General features: G+C 39.1%; 1 protein-coding gene across 1 annotated transcript in view; it reads left to right on the plus strand.

Moving 5' to 3' along the window:
• NARS2 (asparaginyl-tRNA synthetase 2, mitochondrial (putative)) overlaps positions 1-19,192 on the plus strand; it is a 116,504-nt gene that overhangs the window by 62,253 nt on the left and 35,059 nt on the right. The window contains exon 8 of the mRNA XM_006759881.2: positions 17,820-17,952. Within this exon, the coding sequence (XP_006759944.1) occupies positions 17,820-17,952 (133 nt within the window). The remainder of the gene's footprint in view (positions 1-17,819; positions 17,953-19,192) is intronic.

Here is a 19,192-nt window from a genome sequence, read left to right on the forward strand (position 1 = left end):
AACCTTGGCTTCCTCCATCACTGGAGCAAGCAAGCCTCCTGTTCACTTCAGCTGCCTTGCTGCCAGATGCCATCTTGGTTGGCAGTTAATTTGCATATAGCCCTGATTAGCCAGTGGGAAGCGTGTCGGAGGTACGGTTAATTACCATGTTTGTCTATTATTAGATAGGATTATTTTAAGACTAGAGGCCTGGTGCATGGGATTTGTGCACTGGTGGCAGAGCGTGGCCTTTGGGGATCAACCTGCTTTGGGAGCGCCACTCATCCCAATCAGCCAAGCAGCTGTGGTCCTGCCCTCTGAGCTGCTGCATTGTGGCAGCGCACTGACCACCAGGGGACAGCTCCTGTGTTGAGAGTCTGCCCCCTGGTGGTCAGTGTGCATCATAGCGACTGGTTGACCAGTTGTTCGCCGTTCGGTCGCTGAGCTTTTATTATATAGGATTGTCTCAGGAAGGAATGAATATAAATATCTGTGTGTAATTCACTATTTTAACTTTATTCTCACCAACTTGAGTGATATTACTTTTCTTTAATTGTTAGTTAGGTTATGCATTGTTTGCCTGGTGATTTAGTGTCTCTGAATAATTTAATGTCTAATATTTCTAACTATGCAGTATTTGCATTCTACCTTAGAAATCTAAACATGGGTTCTCTACCCATTTCTAGCATGCATTCCTTGGTGAGGGATATGACTAGCCTGCCTTTTCCCCCCCTTTAAGTATATGGGAAAATAGCCTCACCCTTCTACTATCTAACTTGCTGAGGTCTGGCTAAGCAAACAATATCTGAAGGATTGACTGTTTTTGGAATAAGCAAGTTTGATGTAAGGTTTTTTTAAATTCCCAATTAATCCTTTGAGTAGCGATACAAATAGAACTCATTTTGCATGAAATGCAATGCTTGTTGGCATTATCTAAAAGCAAATGCAGGTTACTATAGTGAGACATCAAATTAATCTTTGGTAATTTGACAATATGGATAGTAATTGAAGCTACAAAAAGCAAAGCTGATGTTAATTTCTTTCAGTTACTGTCTAACCCAGCGTGGGCAAACTACGGCCCGCGGACCGGATCCGGCCCATTTGAAATGAATAAAACTAAAAAAAAAAGACCGTACCCTTTTATGTAATGATGTTTACTTTGAATTTATATTAGTTCACACAAACACTCCATCCATGTTTTTGTTCCGGCCCTCCGGTCCAGTTTAAGAACCCATTGTGGCCCTCCAGTCAAAAAGTTTGCCCACCCCTGGTCTAACCTTATCCAAATCTATTTTACTCTGGTGTTTTTAATTACTTTTTTAGGAGAAGTGGGGAGTCTGAGTTTGTTACATGTTTGCAGAATTTTGGTTGAGTTCGGGACAAAGAGAATTTATGTCACTTTGGCTGTTGCTGTTGTTGTTTTCCCCTGGCTTGTTTTCTTCTTCCTAAAAATATCTACGGTGTTTATTGACCCAGCAGTAATTTTTATGTTCATCTGTATGGTACGTGACTGTGTTGGACACCAAAGAGAATGTTAAAATATGGAAAGCCCCAATCATTGATATATAAAGTTCACCAGTGCTGTTAACAGAGTTAAGTGGCTACTAGGATAAAGTTATCCCTGCCACAAGTACTGAATTTGTCCAAGTGAATGGTTCTGTTAATTGAAGGAAATATAGTCAGAAAGACATAAAGTGGAATTCTAGCTTCTTTACATACTAGTTTTATAAGCATAATGTCTGAGCCTCCTCTTCCTAACTATAAAGATAAATTATAATGGCCACTTGCAGAGCTGTTGTGAGAATTAGAAACTTTGTAAAGCCCAGTGTTTATCTGTTTGACATGAAATGGTAAGTGCTATGGTGATGGTATTGATTATAACTGAGACCAGGAGAGCCCAAGGTGATTATAAAGGACTAGCCAAAGAAAGAAGGCAAGGTGGTATACCCAGGAAGAACAGCTGACACAGTAATGAAGTTGTTTTACAGCAATAGCAGACCTGTGGTTTACCCAAAGCAGAGAATTGGGACAAATAGTGATTCTGCCAGGATTCAGGACTCATGAGATAGGTGAGAACATAAAATTAAACCTGGAACAAAGGACGGGGTTGGGATACAGAAATAAGATACCTGTCAGAATGTGAAGATTGAATCAGAAATAAACGATAAGAGCAGATTAGGTCATAAGCTGCTCAGAGCTGTGGTTAATTATGTTGACAGTGAAATACCTATGCTATTTTATATACCCACCAGCAATAGACGAGAGTTCCATTTGCTCCACATCTTTGACAAAAATTAGTGTTATCAAGTATTTTTTAGACATTCTAATAAGTATATGATAGCTCATTATGGTTTTAATTTGCATTTCTGTGAAGACTAATATTGTTAAACTCTTTCTCATGCATATTGGCCATTCTTAATATCTTTTATGAACTACCTTTTCAGTTTTTTTACCTACAGGTTGTTTATCTTAACTATTATTGACTTGTAAGAGTTCTTTCTATTTCCTGGATACTAGCCCTTTATCAGATATATGTGTTGTAAGTATTTTCTCCCAGTGCTGCCTTTCTTTTCCATCTCTCCAGTGCTGTCTTTGGAAGACTAGAGTTTTTAACTTTGTTAGCATATGCTTTATCCATTGTTTTCTTATGTGATTTGTGATCTTTGTGTCCTATTCAAAAGGTTGCAGAATTGTTCTAATTTTTTCCTAGCAATGTTATAATTTTAGCTTGTAGTTAGGCCTATTATCTGCCCTACTCATCAATAAGCTCCTTAAAGTTAATACTATGCCTGATTTATTTCTGTCTATATTTTCCATAGTGGTTAGGGGTTTAATAAGTATTTGTTGATGAAGAAATAAAAGAATATGACTTCATGGTAGATAATGGTAATTGTAAGATAAGGACATATAGCCAGGCTGTAGGCTGCTCTCTCTATTTCTTCTTGACTGCTATAATCTATGGGCTCGAATTACTTCTGTGCTATTGACTTATTTCATCTATCTATTCCAGTTGGGAGAAAAATCTTCATAGAAAATGGCATTAACAAGCTTGGAATAATATTATTTTGGGTCTATTTAGATATTTTAAAGTACCCTTATATATGAAAGTAAACTTGAATTTTACATTCCATGTTTTTGCTAAGAATTCCTCTTTGCATGAATTTAGAAAATTAAGTTTCTTTAAACAAAAATCAGAATTTAATAAATTCACCTGTAATCTATGTGCATACATTATAGAAATCCCTGAAGCACTGCTGTATATTTTACTTTACAAAAACAAAATAAATTTGTTTTCTTTTACACAAAATAAAAGGAAATTTCATCTTTGCTCTCTCAAAGAAATTGCTAATAAAGAAACTCAGCCACGGTTTTTGTTTCTTTCTCACCAGTAGGAATTGGTAACACATAAGCTTAGTCACATATATTGGCTGATATTTACTTTATTTTTATTTCTTTTTATATACTTTATTACCCCTACACTGAAAAACTGAAACCAGTGTTTTGCCTTTTGAAACAGATACATAGGATAGATAAATAGATGTCTCACATAAATCTCTGTAATTTAGAGAATATGCAAAACCTGAGCCAGCCTTATTTCACATTTAAGAGGCAGATTTAGTGTATAAATCATGATACAGATTGTGAGATAAAGATTAAAACCTAAAGGATTTTGTATCTGGAACATCATTTAGTGACTTTTACTTGGTTTCTTCAACTGGATCATTATTCTGTGCTTCTTCCTAATTCTGCTTCAGGGCAGTATAGCATGAGGTTTAATGAGTACATTCGAACTCAAGTCAGATAGCACTTTAGGGACTACTGTACAAAGGATTATCTCAACATTTTTCATACATGCCTCTTATAGCCAAAATATGTGTTTGATTTGTGAATAGTAGTATTTCATACATAGCTGTTGAGGCTTTGGTGTGACTTGGGAATTTGAGGATAACTACTCAAATAGTTCAATCCAGAAATTTTTTACCTGCTGTGTAGATCATACCATGATCCATGTCATGAAGAATATCTGTTTTTAGTATTTGCGCAGCACTGTTTCTTTGTGGCCTTTAGAGGCATATTTATAAGTGAAGGCAGGATCATTCGGGAACAGTTGGTTCATCCTCAGCGTTAGAACATGATGAATAAGATGGCTTATAGTTTGCCCAGGGATGAGTTAAGAGCCTAGAAAAGCCTGATTCTGAGAGTCATGTGTTCATATTGTTGGAAAGTTAACAAAAGCTGGAAATATGTTTTACTTTAAAATTGTTGGGTTGTGCGTCAATGCCTTTCAGAAAGAGAGCTGTCTTATCAGAAAGGGAAAGCTATGCCTGCAAACATGAAGAAGTGAGGCATTCGTTTGATAAAGCAGCAGATGTGAGAGAGGGAAGGGGAGCCACAGAGGCCTGGCATGGCAGAGCAATAGCTGTTGGAAAAATGGAATCTGTATGACTAGGCACTGGAACAAATTCAAAATCTGTAGCCATCAGCTCTGTCCTCCATTGATCTCTTTCTTCATGTCCCATTGTCTGAACACACATTGTCTTCAGTTGATATCTTCTGTACTTACTGAGATTTCTATAGTTTACTTCGGTGTTGTGCAGTAGAACTTACTGCAGTGATGGCAGTGTTCTGAGTCCATGCTGTTCAGTATGGTAGCCAGTAACTACAAGTGGCTATTGAGCACTTGGAATGGGACTAGTGTGACTAAGGAACTGAATTTTTATTAATTGTACTTAATTTCAATTTGTATACATTTAAATAGCCCCATGTGGCTGGTAGCTACCATACTGGACAGTGCAGATTTAGGTGGCCTCTGCCCAGATTGTAAAGCACTGCAGTCCCCATGTCAAATGCTGTTTGGAGGTTTCTGGGCCTATGTAGGTACTCATTATGGCTAATCGTTGAATTATATTGAGTGGACTGTCAGAGAGAGGGAAAGGTAGGAAGTTTGAAGAACTCTTTTGGTACCAATCCCTGCCTGTAGCTTTTAGTATAATTTTGTCGCTTAACTTCTTTATTGTGTTCCATTACCTTGCTCATCTTGACTCTTTTTTTTTATTACTTTCTAAATGTATAGATACAAAATGATTAACTTTTTAAATAGATATACTATAGGTAAAGTATAAAGATTAACACCTAGGTCCCCCCAAAATGGTTCATTTCTTTCGTGTCTGGTGTATACTTTTCTAATCACATCCCCTTCCCCACCCATGAGAACTAGCCTTTAGCTTGTGTTTATCATTCCTTTTCTTTATAGTTTCATCACATATGTGTGTATTTAGAAACAATACATTGTTCCGTTTTACAAGCTTTTGAATTTTATATGTGCCATCATCTGTATGTATGTATGTGACTGACTTTATTCACCTAACATTATATTCCTAAGTTATATCCATGTTGTATAGTCTGTTCATTTTCACTACTCTAGGGTATCCCTTTGTATGAGTATGCCGCAAGTATTCCTTTTTATTACTGATGGCTATTTCCCTCCCCCTCCTCCACATTTTGCTATTATATACAGAGCATCTGTGAAATTCCTGTATGTATCACTGGGTACATATGTGAAACACTTGCTGCTGAGCCCAGGCCTTTTTTGTATTCTATGTGTGTCTGTCCTCTTCTCCTCCCTCTTCCCTCTGCCCCCTCCCTCCTACTCTCTCTATCCTCCTCCTCTTCTTCCTCTTGTAGAATTCAGGGAAATGAATGCAGAGAAATCGAGATTTTCTGCACTATTCATATAGGCTAAGTGCTCCGTTAAAAGCATCTTGCTTCTGTTTGTTTCTAGTCTGCCATGGTCCCCTTGTGCTTTCGTGTTTATGGACCAAGCTCTGATTTGGAGTTCATCAAGGATATTAGAAATTTTTTATTTCATTCAGTGTCTATAGAGCGTAGGTACATGGTACTCTTTTTGTGAAATAACACCTTTTGTGTTAATTATTTGTGCCTTTTACTTCAGTCATAATTGGTAATTAGTCTAGACCAGTGGTTCTTAACTCTGACTGTACATTAGAATGTTGAGGGGCTATTTTTATAAACCTCACCTAAGGATATGTGTATTGGTTTTAAAGAAAAACATTGCTTGGTAACCTCCTGTATGTGCCTCGACTGGGGATCAAACCCACAGCCTTTTGGTGTACAGGACGTTGCTCCAACCAACTGAGCCACCTGGCCAGGGCTCTGAGGAGCCTTTTAAAAAATACAGAAGCATCGTATTTCAATTCATACCCCCTGAAAAATAGATTTAATTGGTCTAGGGATGGGACTGGACATCAAGATTGTTTTTTGAAGTACCCTAGGTTAATCTATGCAGCCAAGATGGGGAGCCACTTTGGAGATTGGTGGGTCTCAAAGTGTTGTCCTTGGACCAGCAGCATCCCTGGAAATTATAGAAACAACCTCTCAAGCTCCCCAAGACCTGCTGAAGCAGAAACTCTGAAATGGGGTCCATTGAGCTCTGCTTTAACAACCCGCAAGGGGTCCTAATGCATGCTAAAGCTCTAGACCATGCAAGCATTTATTACAAAGCCTCCTTTTACTCAAGTCCAACCTTTCAGGCTCCACAAAGTTCCACAATGGCTCCGGACCGGAAAGCAGCTATAGAAAGGGGGGTAGGTGGATACCACAAAACAATTCTTTGTTGGTAAATCCCTGAGCCTGAGCAAAAGTACCCATGGCAAAAGAGCTATAAAGTAGATTGGCTGTTAACATTTTTGTAACCTATAATGGAATGAAAATGTATCCTGATTGACTATCAAGGCTTATAAATGACTATCCCCTTTCCACTAAGAAGAGGATATAGATGGAGAAAAGCACAAGACAGAAAAAGCAGCTGTAATGGTAGGGAGTGGCAGTTGCAGAGATAGCAAGCAAAGGAAGAAAGGTGTTTCGGGAATAGCCACCAAGACTGGAATGACCATGTTACGTAGCAGGGCAAAAGCCAGCCGGGTAACAGTGGCATTAAGGGCACAGAACTTCTATGGAACAGGTGGTAGTGTGCTGTGCTTGGTTAGATTTGGAGAGCGCATACATGCAGCACAACAGAAAGTGGGCCGTGGAGTCAGACTGCTTTGGTTAAAGCCAGCTTTGCTCTGCTACTTGGCAATAGTTTCTTAACCAGTCTAAGCTTCAGTTTCTTCAGTTCTACAGTGAATTGAAATCACCAACCTCATAGGGTAGCAAGGATGAAATAAAATGTGTGTAAAGTGCCTGGTGGACAATTAGTTTCAATAAACATTAAATTTTTTTATTGTGATAAAATACCTATAACATAAAATTTACTATTAGTGACATTGTGCAATCAACACCACTCTCTACTTTCAAAACATTTCTATCACCCACAAAGAAACCCCGTACCCATGAAGCAGTCGCTCTCCATCTCTCCTTCTCCCCAGCCCTTGGCAGTCACTCTTCTGCTTTCCGTCTCTGTAGAATGACCTCTTCTGGAAGTTTCATAGAAATGACATCATACAATATGTGGTCTTTTGTGTCTGCCTTCTTTCATTGAGCATATTGCTTTCAAGGTTCATCCATATTGTAGAATATATTAGTACTTCTTTCCTGTTTATGGCTGAATAAAATCCACATTTTATCCATTAATCCATTGATGAACATTTGGGTTATTTCTACTTTTTAGCTATTATGAATAATGCTGCTATAAAATTTTACATACAAGGCTTTGTTTAAACACCTTTATTCATTTCTTTGGGGTGTATACTCAGGAGTGGAATTGCTGGGTCATATGATAATTCTATGTTTAACTTTCTGAGGGATCACCAAACTTTGCCAAGGCAGCTGCAAAATTTTACATTTCCACCAGCAGTGTACAGAGAGTTTTTCCATATCCTCATCAACATACATTATTGTTATTATTCTTATCATAATTATCATTATTATCAAGAAACTTCTTAAAAAGTATATTGATTAGGGATTCTAAACTTTTTTAGGGCACTGGTTCTTAATCAGGAGTCACATTATAATTACTTGTGGAACTTTTAAATATACTAATGGCTGGGACCCTCCCTAGATTATCTGAATAGAAGTAAAGCCCACAGTTAATATTCCTCATTAAGAACCATTGCCTGTGGTAGAGGTTCTCAAAGTTTGGCCTGAAGGTTTCCTGGGGCCCCTAGGGATCCTTTCAAGGGAGTCCTTTGAGAATAAAACTATTTTCATAATAATACTAAGATAGTATTTACCTTTTTCACTTCCATTCTCACAAATGTTCAGTGAAGTTTTTTGACGTCTTCACGGCATGTGAAAGCACAGCAGATTGGATGCAGAAGAGATATGTGAATCCAGCTGTCTCCTGTGAAGCCAGATATGAGACGTTTCCAAGAATGTAAAACAGTGCCATTCTTATGAATTTTTATTTTTAAAATGTTCTTTTTGACATATGATGAGTTTGTCATTGTTTTTAAATGAATTATTAGACAACATTTTAAAATGTATCCATTTTAATGGGAAATATTGGTAGACATAACCTACATAAACAAATCTCTTTGAGATCTGCAATAATTAAAAGTATAAAGTGGTCTTGAGACCTACCAAGTGAGAACTGTAGACCTTTGGAAAAGAAGGAGACAAAAACAAACAACTATACCCATTTGTTGAACATTTACTTATAGTCAGTATTAGGTTAAACTTTTTACATATTTTATTTCATCTTTATAATAACCTTATGATATGTGTGTACTTAACCCCATTTTCACAGGGGGAAATTTAGTCTCAAAGAAATTAACTTGGCTAGTTTATAGGTGGAGGAGCCAGGATTTCAATTTAAGTCTATATAGAGTGTTTTATCGCTGCTATAACCTTTAAAAAGTGAGGTTATGTATAGATGTATACAGGACGTAAGCCTAGGAAAGTGTTGATATTTCAAAGCTATCATGACTCATCTACTTCTATAGTATCAGGCCTCCAGAAAGGTAACCTTTGAAATCTTTGTAGACTTACATACTATGTAAATACCATGTAGTGCACTTAATTAAATGAAATTACTTTGTGTTGTTCTCCTCCGTGGTCCTTAGTACAAGAACTGCTAAATGTGAGAAATATAAGAGGGATGACCTAGGCATGAGTAGATGCAGTTGACACAATGTATATATCTTTTTTGTAAAGATGACTTTCGTGTGGTATTGAAACATGAAGGTAAATACTCAGTGAGAAAGAATAACTAACAAATTGTGACCCTTAAGCAAATGTTATTTTCTAAGACCTCATATCAATTAGTAGTCCTCTGAAGGACCTATCATTGCAGGAATGATAAAAATGTCCATAATCGTTCTAACTTGCTAGTGTCCACTATGGAGAAGCCAAAGGATCAGGTGCTGCCGTGTGCATAGAGTGAGACAGGGTAGTTTTTTTCATGTAGCAATATTGTAGTTTCTCAAAAATAAAGTCTCTGCTAATTAGAGAAGTTCACCTGCTCTAGTCCTTTTCAAAGATTATTTGTTGCCTGCACATTCAAAACTGGTGTGTGGACAGTCACTTTTCCAAAAACGGATTCTGTTATCTCTAGTGCCTTCTGTGAAATATTATTTCAGAGGATAGCAGAATTTTTTGCTTAGTAATTAATATTCTGTTTACCATCTTCCTCTTCTTACTCCTCTGTCCTCACCCCTATCCCAACGCTGTTTCAGAGATTCATTTGGGAGATCAGCATATTTTCTAGAAAAATGACTTATTTGCTTATTTGACACATCTTAAATATCTAGTGTGTGTCAGGCACTGGGTTGAGACTGAGGACACTATAATGAACCAAAAACCAGGTAAGGTCGCTTATGAAATTTACAGCCTAATCACATTTATAGATGTCAACTTTTTCATTTTGAAAGGTGCTATGAACAGTAGTACCTGGTGCTATTAAAGACCTAGGAAGGTTGGAGGAAGATGAAGCCAAAGTGGGGAGTTGGAGAGGCATGATCCTGCTTGTGATATGTGAAATGATCCGCTGAGCAGGTGGATGTATGCTCTCGAGCTGAGAGAAGTAGTCTGGGCAGAGATATAAACTTGTGAATTATGTGCCAATAGGTAGTTAAATTGAAATTGTTGCCTGAAGTGAGATGATTTAGGGATTGTGTATACACTGAGAAAAGAAGAGGGTCTAGGACAGCGGTTCTCAACTTGTGGGTCATGACCGCTTTGGGGGTCAAACGACCCTTTCACAGGGTTCCCTAAGACCACCAGAAAACACATATATAATTACATATTGTTTTTGTGATTAATCACTATGCTTTAATTATGTTCAATTTGTAACAATGAAAATACATCCTGAATATCAGATATTTAAATTATGATTCATAACAGTAGCAACATTACAGTTATGAAGTAGCAACAAAAATAATTTTATGGTTGGGGGTCACCACAACATGAGGAACTGTATTAAAGGGTCGCGGCATTAGGAAGGTTGAGAGCCACTGGTCTAAGGCCACATTTTGAGAAATGCTAGTATTTAACGAACAGCTAGAGGACAATGCAGAAGGATGCGGAGATGGATGGACGTCAAATATACTAGTACAGGAGGCAAACTAGTCGAACAGAGTGTTAAATATTTCAAGAGGAGAGAATATTTTAAGGCATATCAAATAAAATACAGATTCTTTATCATGGCTTGTAAGGAAGGCCCCATGTGTTCTGATACCTTCCCAGGTCTTTGACCTCATCTCTTAACATCTCACTGCTGGGCTGCTTTTATTCTTTAACAAGCCAGGCTCTCTCCTGCCTTAGGGGTGCACTTGGTGTTCCTTTGCTGGGATGTCATTCCCCAGTTCAGATGTCATCTCAAAGAAGAGTAGCCACCCCTGCAGCACTCCCTTTTGCAGGTTTCTTGTCAGACTATCAAACTTTGGATTTTATCATATAATTAAGATTAAATTTTGCTTGGGCCTCAAGCAAAGCAAATCAATTATTTAGGACATGCTAAAGAAAATTAATTTTGCAGAAATGTTTAGCAGTAATGGTAAAGAAGAATTTTTAGATTTTAGAGTGCATTCCTCTCTAAGGCATCCTGATGTGAATTGATGAAACGGTGAGAGCTACATCTCTCTTATACCCTTCCACCAAGTGGGTTGCACGATGGAGGATTAGGGAAAGCTGAAAGGTGCGCGTCCACTCCGTTAAGCTTGCAGAAATAATGAATGACAAAGACGTCACGTTATTGATAATCCAGTGGATACAAAGCAGTCATAAAGTCAGTGATGATTTTCTGAAGTCCTTTTCTAAATAAAAGTAGACAAAGGTTGTTTACAAGCCACTTTAAAGCTGTCTGCAGTTCACTTCAGTTCAGTGAACATTACTGAACTGACAGTACAGAAGTGATAGGAAATTGGGAGCTAGGCCCGAGGGAAAGTTGCTGATGCGCCGAATGCTGCTTAAGTTCTTCCCCAGCTAAAGAAAAATAATTCCTCTGCCCTTTCAAAGTATAAAGATCAGCTCTTAAATTGCAGGGCCAAAAAGAATAAATGGCCAAGCAACCAGTGCTCATTTTATAGTATTCCCCTTGCCAATTTAGGGCCTCCTAAAAGCCCCACAAGGGAGGAAAGGGCCTTTGAAGAACCTTGTTTGGTAACCAGTCTTTATTTTTAAAAAGCCATTTTCGTAGCTGTCTTGGTTGGTGTGTTTTGAGTGTCCTTTTGTTATCTTAAACATCAACTCCAAGCTGGTGGACTTTCCTAATATAGCTCTCCTCGCTCCATAATTTGGCACAAGAATGCTTTGTAGTGCTGAGTGTTTTCTTTTTCTGCTGGTTTCTTCTCAGCACTGGCCTTTCACCTGGTTTTGTATCTTATTTTGGAAATGGCCCTGTTCTCAGATTTTATTTTAGATGTTGGTTGGTCCAAGCCTTGTTGCAAATGGCTTTCTGTGGATTTTAAAATCAGCATAAATTAAACAAGAGAAATTTCACAGGAACCTAGAAACAGAAGTCATATCAAAGATACTAGAAATTAATGCCAAGCTCCCCCCCACCACCACCATTTTTCACTCATGAAAGAATTTGAAGAACAGAAGGGCTAAATGACTTGCTAAAGGTTATAAATTATTGATGTAAATGTATCATTCTCATTATTTACATGAAGACAGCATATCCTAGAGAGCTATACTTTTAACACAGAAAACAAATGACGCTCATCATAAGGAAGGGAAATATAACAAGCTATCCTAGTTATCTTTGGGGGGGGGACTGTCAATGTTCACTTAGGAGCATCATTATTTTAATGTCATAATTAAGGCTGAGTCAGATTTGGATTTGAATCTGGCTTCGACCACTTATTAGGCTGTGATTCTGTGACTTTGGGGAAAGCTTCTTAACCTCTCTGGACTTCAGCTTCTTAGTCTGAAACTAGAAATAGCAATACATACATTATTGGATTAACTATAAAGCAGTTAACTGTAAGGCTCTTAAACATAATGCCTGGCCCACAAGGAGCGCTTGCTAATGGCAGCCACTATCACTGCTCCTCCTGCCATCCCTGCTTGTCTGACAGAACACAGGGCACTGACATAGGGGATCATTACTGAAGGACTGAAACATTCGTCTGCACAAAGACTAGATGCTGAGTTAGGCAGTTTTCAACAAACCTTCCTCTCATTTTATCTTTCTCTTAATTCAGAGGAAGCACCATGGCTATCAGTTTTTACTTACCCTAGTAGAATAATGCTTAACTCTTGGGTACCTCAATTAGAGCCTGATTTTTACTATTTATCCTATATAACAAAGCTAATATGCAAATTGTCCCCTCAACCAGGAGTTCAAACAGGAGCGGGGCTGGCTGGCCAAGCACCCACGGCCACACACCCCCTCCCCCATCAGGAGCAAGGCAGGCCGGCTAACCACCAGGGTCCCTCCTCCGGGCCGGCCCTGCCCCCAGTTGCCCCCCCACTCCAATCGGGCAGAGCTGGCCAGCCAACTGCTGGTGGCGCCCACCCCCCACCAGCTGCCCCACTCCCATCCCATCAGCCCTTCCACCCAGATTGGAGGCAGGGCCAGCTGGCCAACCTCCCGCATGCCCTCTCTCTGTCTGGCCTGGACCGATCAACCCTAATTGGGCAGGCCAGCCAGACCTCACCCATGCACAAATTTGTGCACCGGGCCTCTAGTCTATAATAATAAAAGCATAATATGCTAATTAGATCAGACAGCTGAACAACCTTTCAGATGTCATTCCAGACATCCTTCCGAGGCAGAGGCAATTAGGGGTGATCAGGCAGGCAGACGAGTGGTTAGGGGAGATCAGGCAGGCAGGCAAGCAGTTAGGGGCAATGAAGCAGGCCGGCAGAGTGGTTAGGGGCGATCATGCGAGCAGGCAGGTGAGTGGTTAGGACCCGGCAGTCCCAGATCACGAGAGGGATGTCCAACTGCCAGTCTAACCAGCAATTGGACATCCCCAAGTGGTCCTGGATTGTGAGAGGGTGCAGGCCAGGCTGAAGGACACCCCCCGCCCCCGCACCCCCCCTCGTGCGAATTTCGTGCACTGGGCCTCTAATATATGTGTGTGTGTGTGTGTGTGTATATATATCTGTCTAATATGCTAAGTGTCCCTCCCATCATCCGACCAGTTGCTATGACTTGCACTGACTACCAGGGGGAAGACACTCCAACCGGTAGGTTAGCTTGATGCGGGGGTCCTGCCGATCGGAACTGGGCGAAATGGGCTGGACATGCCCTAGAGCCCTCCCACAGTTCCTCCCAGGCCGGTTAACCTCCCATGGTCCTTCCCCGGCCCTGATCATGCACTGGTGGCCCTGATCATGCACTGGTGGGGTCCCTCAGCCTGACCTGCGCCCTCTCACAACCCAGGACCCCTCAGGGGATGTCAGAGATCCGGTTTCAGCCTGGTCCTGCAGGCCAGGCTGAGGGATCCCACGGTGCATACACCGGTCCTCTGGTTTAACAATAAAGGGCACTACAGACCTGGTGCCCACAAAGCAACCATCCTGGAGCAACAGCCCACCAAATCACAGTTAACGCTGCCGAGACCCCATGACACAAAATGCGGCCCACAGCCCAGCCCAGAAACGGTCACTGTAGCAACTCCAGGTAATGACGTCACGTAGCAACACCGGCTTCCTCTCCCTAGCAACTAGCCTCCTTTCAGTTTCTTTAGCCCAGGAACATGACTTGTTTTATAGCCAAGTGCAAACATTTTACACTTTAACCAAATGTTTGTGAAACATTTTCCCATGCCTCATCTCATTTGATCCTCACAGAAATCCTGGAGTGAGTACATATGATACTCGGTGGAATCCTATTTTCATTAGTTGGAAGACGGAGATTTAGAAAGCTTAGAAACTTGACCCGACTGAAAAGAAGTAAGAAATGGTGAACCTTGAAAATGACTTCAGGTTTTCTCACTGTGCAGAATATAGTCAAACACTGCTGTAGTTAAATATTTTACCCTTTGTTCTCCCTCCATGATCTACAATAATGATCTGCTTCATGTTGATATTTACTGCTGAAAATTACCTGAAGGAGAAGTTGGGGTGCTTCACTGGGCTGGGAAAAGTTTACCTACTAGTAAATCAGAAAACAGGTCTAATTAAGCAAGTTTATTCTGTATCTATAAAAGGCTAAGTTGACTCGTGCATGTGTGATACACATAAAGCTCTCGCTGGTGGTGCCAATGGCATACGTGTGTTTCACTCTGTCATTGTCGGTCGTGAATTTGGTTGACACTTCTATTATAGAGAAAGGGCGAATAGCGGTATTAAAATATTTCTTCTTATTAATTTCAATGTGCACGAATCCATGCACCAGGTCACTAGTAATTAAAATGAAATTGCTGATCTGTTTCTGTATTTCATACTAGAGAGCTTACCCTGCATTGCTAGGAGAAATTATTAACCATTGTTAAATAAAACATCTCTATTGCAACTCATTTTAGAGCACCCCACATAGAATTGCTGTGGGAGAAGCAGATGCCCTTGTGACTAAACTGGTCAATCTTTTAGAAATCACTGTTTTCTCAGTGCCTCGTATAATACAAATAGCATGCCTCCTTTGAGCAGCAGTCCCTTGGCCTTCCTTGTATTTCCAGAATATAACTGCCCATTTCTTGTAATCTCCCTCAGAGCCCTCAAACTAAATTTTGCTGAGGTCATCTCATTTCTATTTATACCCTGGAAAATCTCAATAAAATATCCTTTATTGTTAGTGAACATCTGTACATACAATTTCTTATGATGCAGTACCAAAAAGAAATTGTCATTTGATTTATTTAGATATACTATTGTCAATCTACCTAGAGATTATGTAGTCATAGATTGGAAAACCCAAGGCTTTGTAATTTTTGAATTTATTGTTTAGGACAGACCTAGATTATTTGACCCATTTTAGGTACTGAGTAACAGCCACAGTAAAATACAAGGTGGGTCAAAATTGGGTTTACAGATGATCATATAGAAAATATAATTAATAAATAATAATACAAGAATAAATCGTTTCACGTACTTACAACTGTAACCCTACTATTGCCCCTCCCTGTATATTTGAGTATTTTTCTGTACATGTTTATAATGTTGCTGTTTGCGAGGATGTGTTCTTTTTTGAGTTCACAACTGAGCAAGCCTGTCATCATCATTAGTCCTCATTCATTCAACTTCAGCACCTGTTTTATCTTAGACACCAGAGATACAAATATGAATAAAGCATGACTCCTGCTCTGGAAAATTTCATAGTTCATTGGAGGAGAAAGATACCGATATATATCACTTTGCACTTCAAAGTGATATGTTCTGTGTAATAAATATATGAACAGATTTTTATAGTCATAAAAAGGAGGGAATGATAAATTCTGGGGTGTATCGCAAGGTTACAAAGAGAAAGTGACATTTGAGCCAAGTCTTGAAGGATAGGTGGGAGTTTGCCATTTGGAGAGAGAGGAGCAAGGATGGGCATTAGTGAGTGGGAACGGCCTGTGCAGAGGCCTAACATGCAGGGCATGCCGTGTAAGGAGAATGTCTTCATTGGAGAAAACCTTTGTGAAAGACAGCTGAGTCAAAGTTAGGAGTTTGAATATTGTCCTTTGAAATATTTTAAAATTAGGGCTGATAAATCAGATTTGAGTTTGAAAACTTGTACTAGTTTGGGACTGGAGTAAGAAAAGATAGGTGGCAGACTAAAAGCTGTTTTAGGTTTCTAAGCAAAACAAGAGTTATTTACACACAAGACAGTATCTGGAGATAAAGAAAAGTCTCTCGATTTCAGAGAGTTTTCCGAAGTGTGAACAATATAATGTTGTACTCAATCAAAATGATACAGGAAATGTGGGCAGTGGGGAAGAAGTGGGGGGTAAGGTTGGAGTGAGTAGGTGGACTAACTAAAATTAGCAGAATTGGAGGGAATGTAAAAGGAAAAGCAGGATTGGCCCTTTTTTTTAATCCTCACCCAAGGATATTTTTTCCATTGAGAGTGGAAGAGAGAGGGAAAGACAAAGAGAAACATTGAAGTGAGAGAAACACATCGGTTGATTGCCTCCTGCATGCCCTGACCAGGGCCCAGGCTGGGGAGGAGCCTGCAATTGTGGGATGTACCCTTGACCCGGGACCCTTCAGTCTGCAAGCCGAGGCTCTATCCATTGAGCCAAACCGGCTAGGACCAGGATCAGCCATTTTTGTTTCTTTGTCTTTTGTTTGTTTATGGGGACAAGGTAGTTTTAGTGTTTTCAAGGACATTCTAATTGGCGAGTCTGGATCTGAATCTTGGGAGAGAGGTTGCCATAGTATGATTTTTGCATTCTTACTGTTTATTTTTCCATTAGAAACTAGTTCTTAGAGATCAACTGATCATGGTCTCAGTAAGATGACTGTAAAACCAAAACATAAATTCCTAAGCTTCTTACCAACTAGGCCTTAACTGAAATGGCCTTTTGTGAAAGAAAACATAAATCTTTTTATTTCCACTGTAATTGTTTTACTGTTTTGCTTCTCAGAGTATCTTCAAATAGGTAGATAAATTTAAAACTGGTATGCATATTCACAGTGTGTTTATTCTCTACACTATTTTCTGATGTTATTTGATGACAGACAAGTGAAGAAAGCGAGGGATGATAGCTGAGAATCCCACACCTCTTCTTTTCCCCTAGCAAAACCTTAAAATTCAAAGATTAGATAGTCCTCAATAAATAATCATTACTTCCTTTGATCTAATCTCAGTTGTTGCCCTGTTTCTGAGGAGACTATAAGTGTTAAAGAATGAATTCAGGTGTAGTGTCCACTTCTGTAGGAATTTAAAAATACCTTTTTCATGTTGGCATTATTGAGCTATAATTCTTTTTGAAAACCAGTGGATCAAGTAGACAGTTCTTCAAAATCCACCCTTACCTCCACATTTTAGTGCTCACTTGGCATTAATTGAAACTTGGGTGGTTGGGTAAACTTTGAACAAGGCAAATCACCATATATATCTGATATTCTTTTTTCACATATTTAAAAAATAATAAACCCATTTTATCTACATGAAATTCTAATTTTAACTGTTACTATCTAGATTCTCTGTGTAGCTTCGTGGGCTGTGGTATTTTTCGTTTACTTTGCTCTTGATTGCTGTGAAATGTAGGCAGCTGCAGTAGAGTGCACCCAGAGGTGGTTATCATTCTATATTTAGTGAGCCATAGGGTTTGTAAAGCATTTGCAAATTCCTTCAGGATAAAATAGTTTCTATAAATGTAACCCTTTTAATGAAACTATTATTATCAACCATTAAGGAAATACAGCAGCTAATATGTATGCATTTGTGGACAAGACAGAGGCCCAAAACTTTCTTTTTCTTTAAGAGCTCACTGAGTATTTTAAATACTTAAAATTAATCATGTGAATCCTATTTTTATACTCTTAATCTTGAATTGCAGAGCTTTTACTCAAGTGTTTACCTTTGGTCCAACATTTCGAGCTGAGAATTCTCAGAGCCGGAGACACCTGGCAGAGTTTTATATGGTAGAAGCCGAGATCTCTTTTGTTGAGAGTCTTCAAGATCTCATGCAGGTAGGTACACAAATTTTAAAGTAGATTCTAAATGTCAGGCATCTGTGGCATTAAAATGCTTCTATATACATTTTTACATTGTGCATCGCAAGGTGTTCATAGGATGAAGAAGATAGAGAACTACTTAATTTAATAAACATCTTAGAATGCCTTTAGTACAAGAGCCAGACATTTAACTTCATAGCTCAGGTTTGCCCTTAACGTTGTTATGATGTTACCTAACCTTGGTGATCTTTAACTTCCTCAACTGTAAAATGAGAATAATAGTACCTATTCCATAAGGTTATTGTGAGGAGTAAAAGAAGCAGTGTATACGACATAAAGCACGCAGTCTGACATATTGCAGGCGCAGTAAACAGTAGCCCTTGTCATTTCCTAGGCAAACAAATAAAACATCTTTATGGTTAGGGACATTTCTATATAACTGTATTAGAAAGCACCCACAAGAGGCAAGGGATGAGGATGGGGAAATGCCATGCTAAGGAGTCTGAATTTAGTCCAAAAGACAAAGGAGAAGGAGTTCTCAGTAGGAAAGGCCATGGTCAGAGTTATAATTTAGAAAATTCTCTCTAGCAGCAATATGAAAATGATTTAGAGTGAGATATAAACAGGGGTGGGAGTCCGTTTAGGAGGTTGTGGCCATAATCCAGATAGAAAACACAAGTTCTGGAGTGGAATGGACCAGAATTTGTTCATCAGTTCCTTGCTATGTGACTTTAAGCAAGGGACTTAATTTCTCTGAGCCTCAGTTTCCTCATCTATAAAATGGGAATAATAATGCTTATTTCATAGGATAGTTCCGAACAGCGGTCACCAACCAGTGGTCCGTGAGTTTGGAATGGTTGGCGACCGCTGGTTCAGAGGATTAGACAGTTAATATATATAAGGTACTTAGCATAGTTCGTGATACTTAGTTAGGACCCAGAAATTATTTACTATTGTTATTATGAATGCTCTACTCAGTACCATTTTGGTTAACATCTTAGTTTGGATTTGTAATTACAAGATGTTTATTTTAGCAGTTTTTATCAGCTATCACTTCCATTCATTTATATTGTCTTCTTATTCACCCAGTAAATGACCCAAATCCACTTAAAACATAAATACTAAATATACCACCAAACAGAATGGACTCACTATTTGATTATCCTGTCTTAGGTTGTATTTTGTAGTAAGCAAGCTCTAAAGCAGAGATTAGCATCAGGGAATTATTGAGGAATGCTCTAAAGAACAACACCTG

The sequence above is a fragment of the Myotis davidii genome, unplaced genomic scaffold (assembly GCF_000327345.1).
Source record: "Myotis davidii unplaced genomic scaffold, ASM32734v1 scaffold916, whole genome shotgun sequence".
Lineage (NCBI taxonomy): Eukaryota > Metazoa > Chordata > Mammalia > Chiroptera > Vespertilionidae > Myotis > Myotis davidii.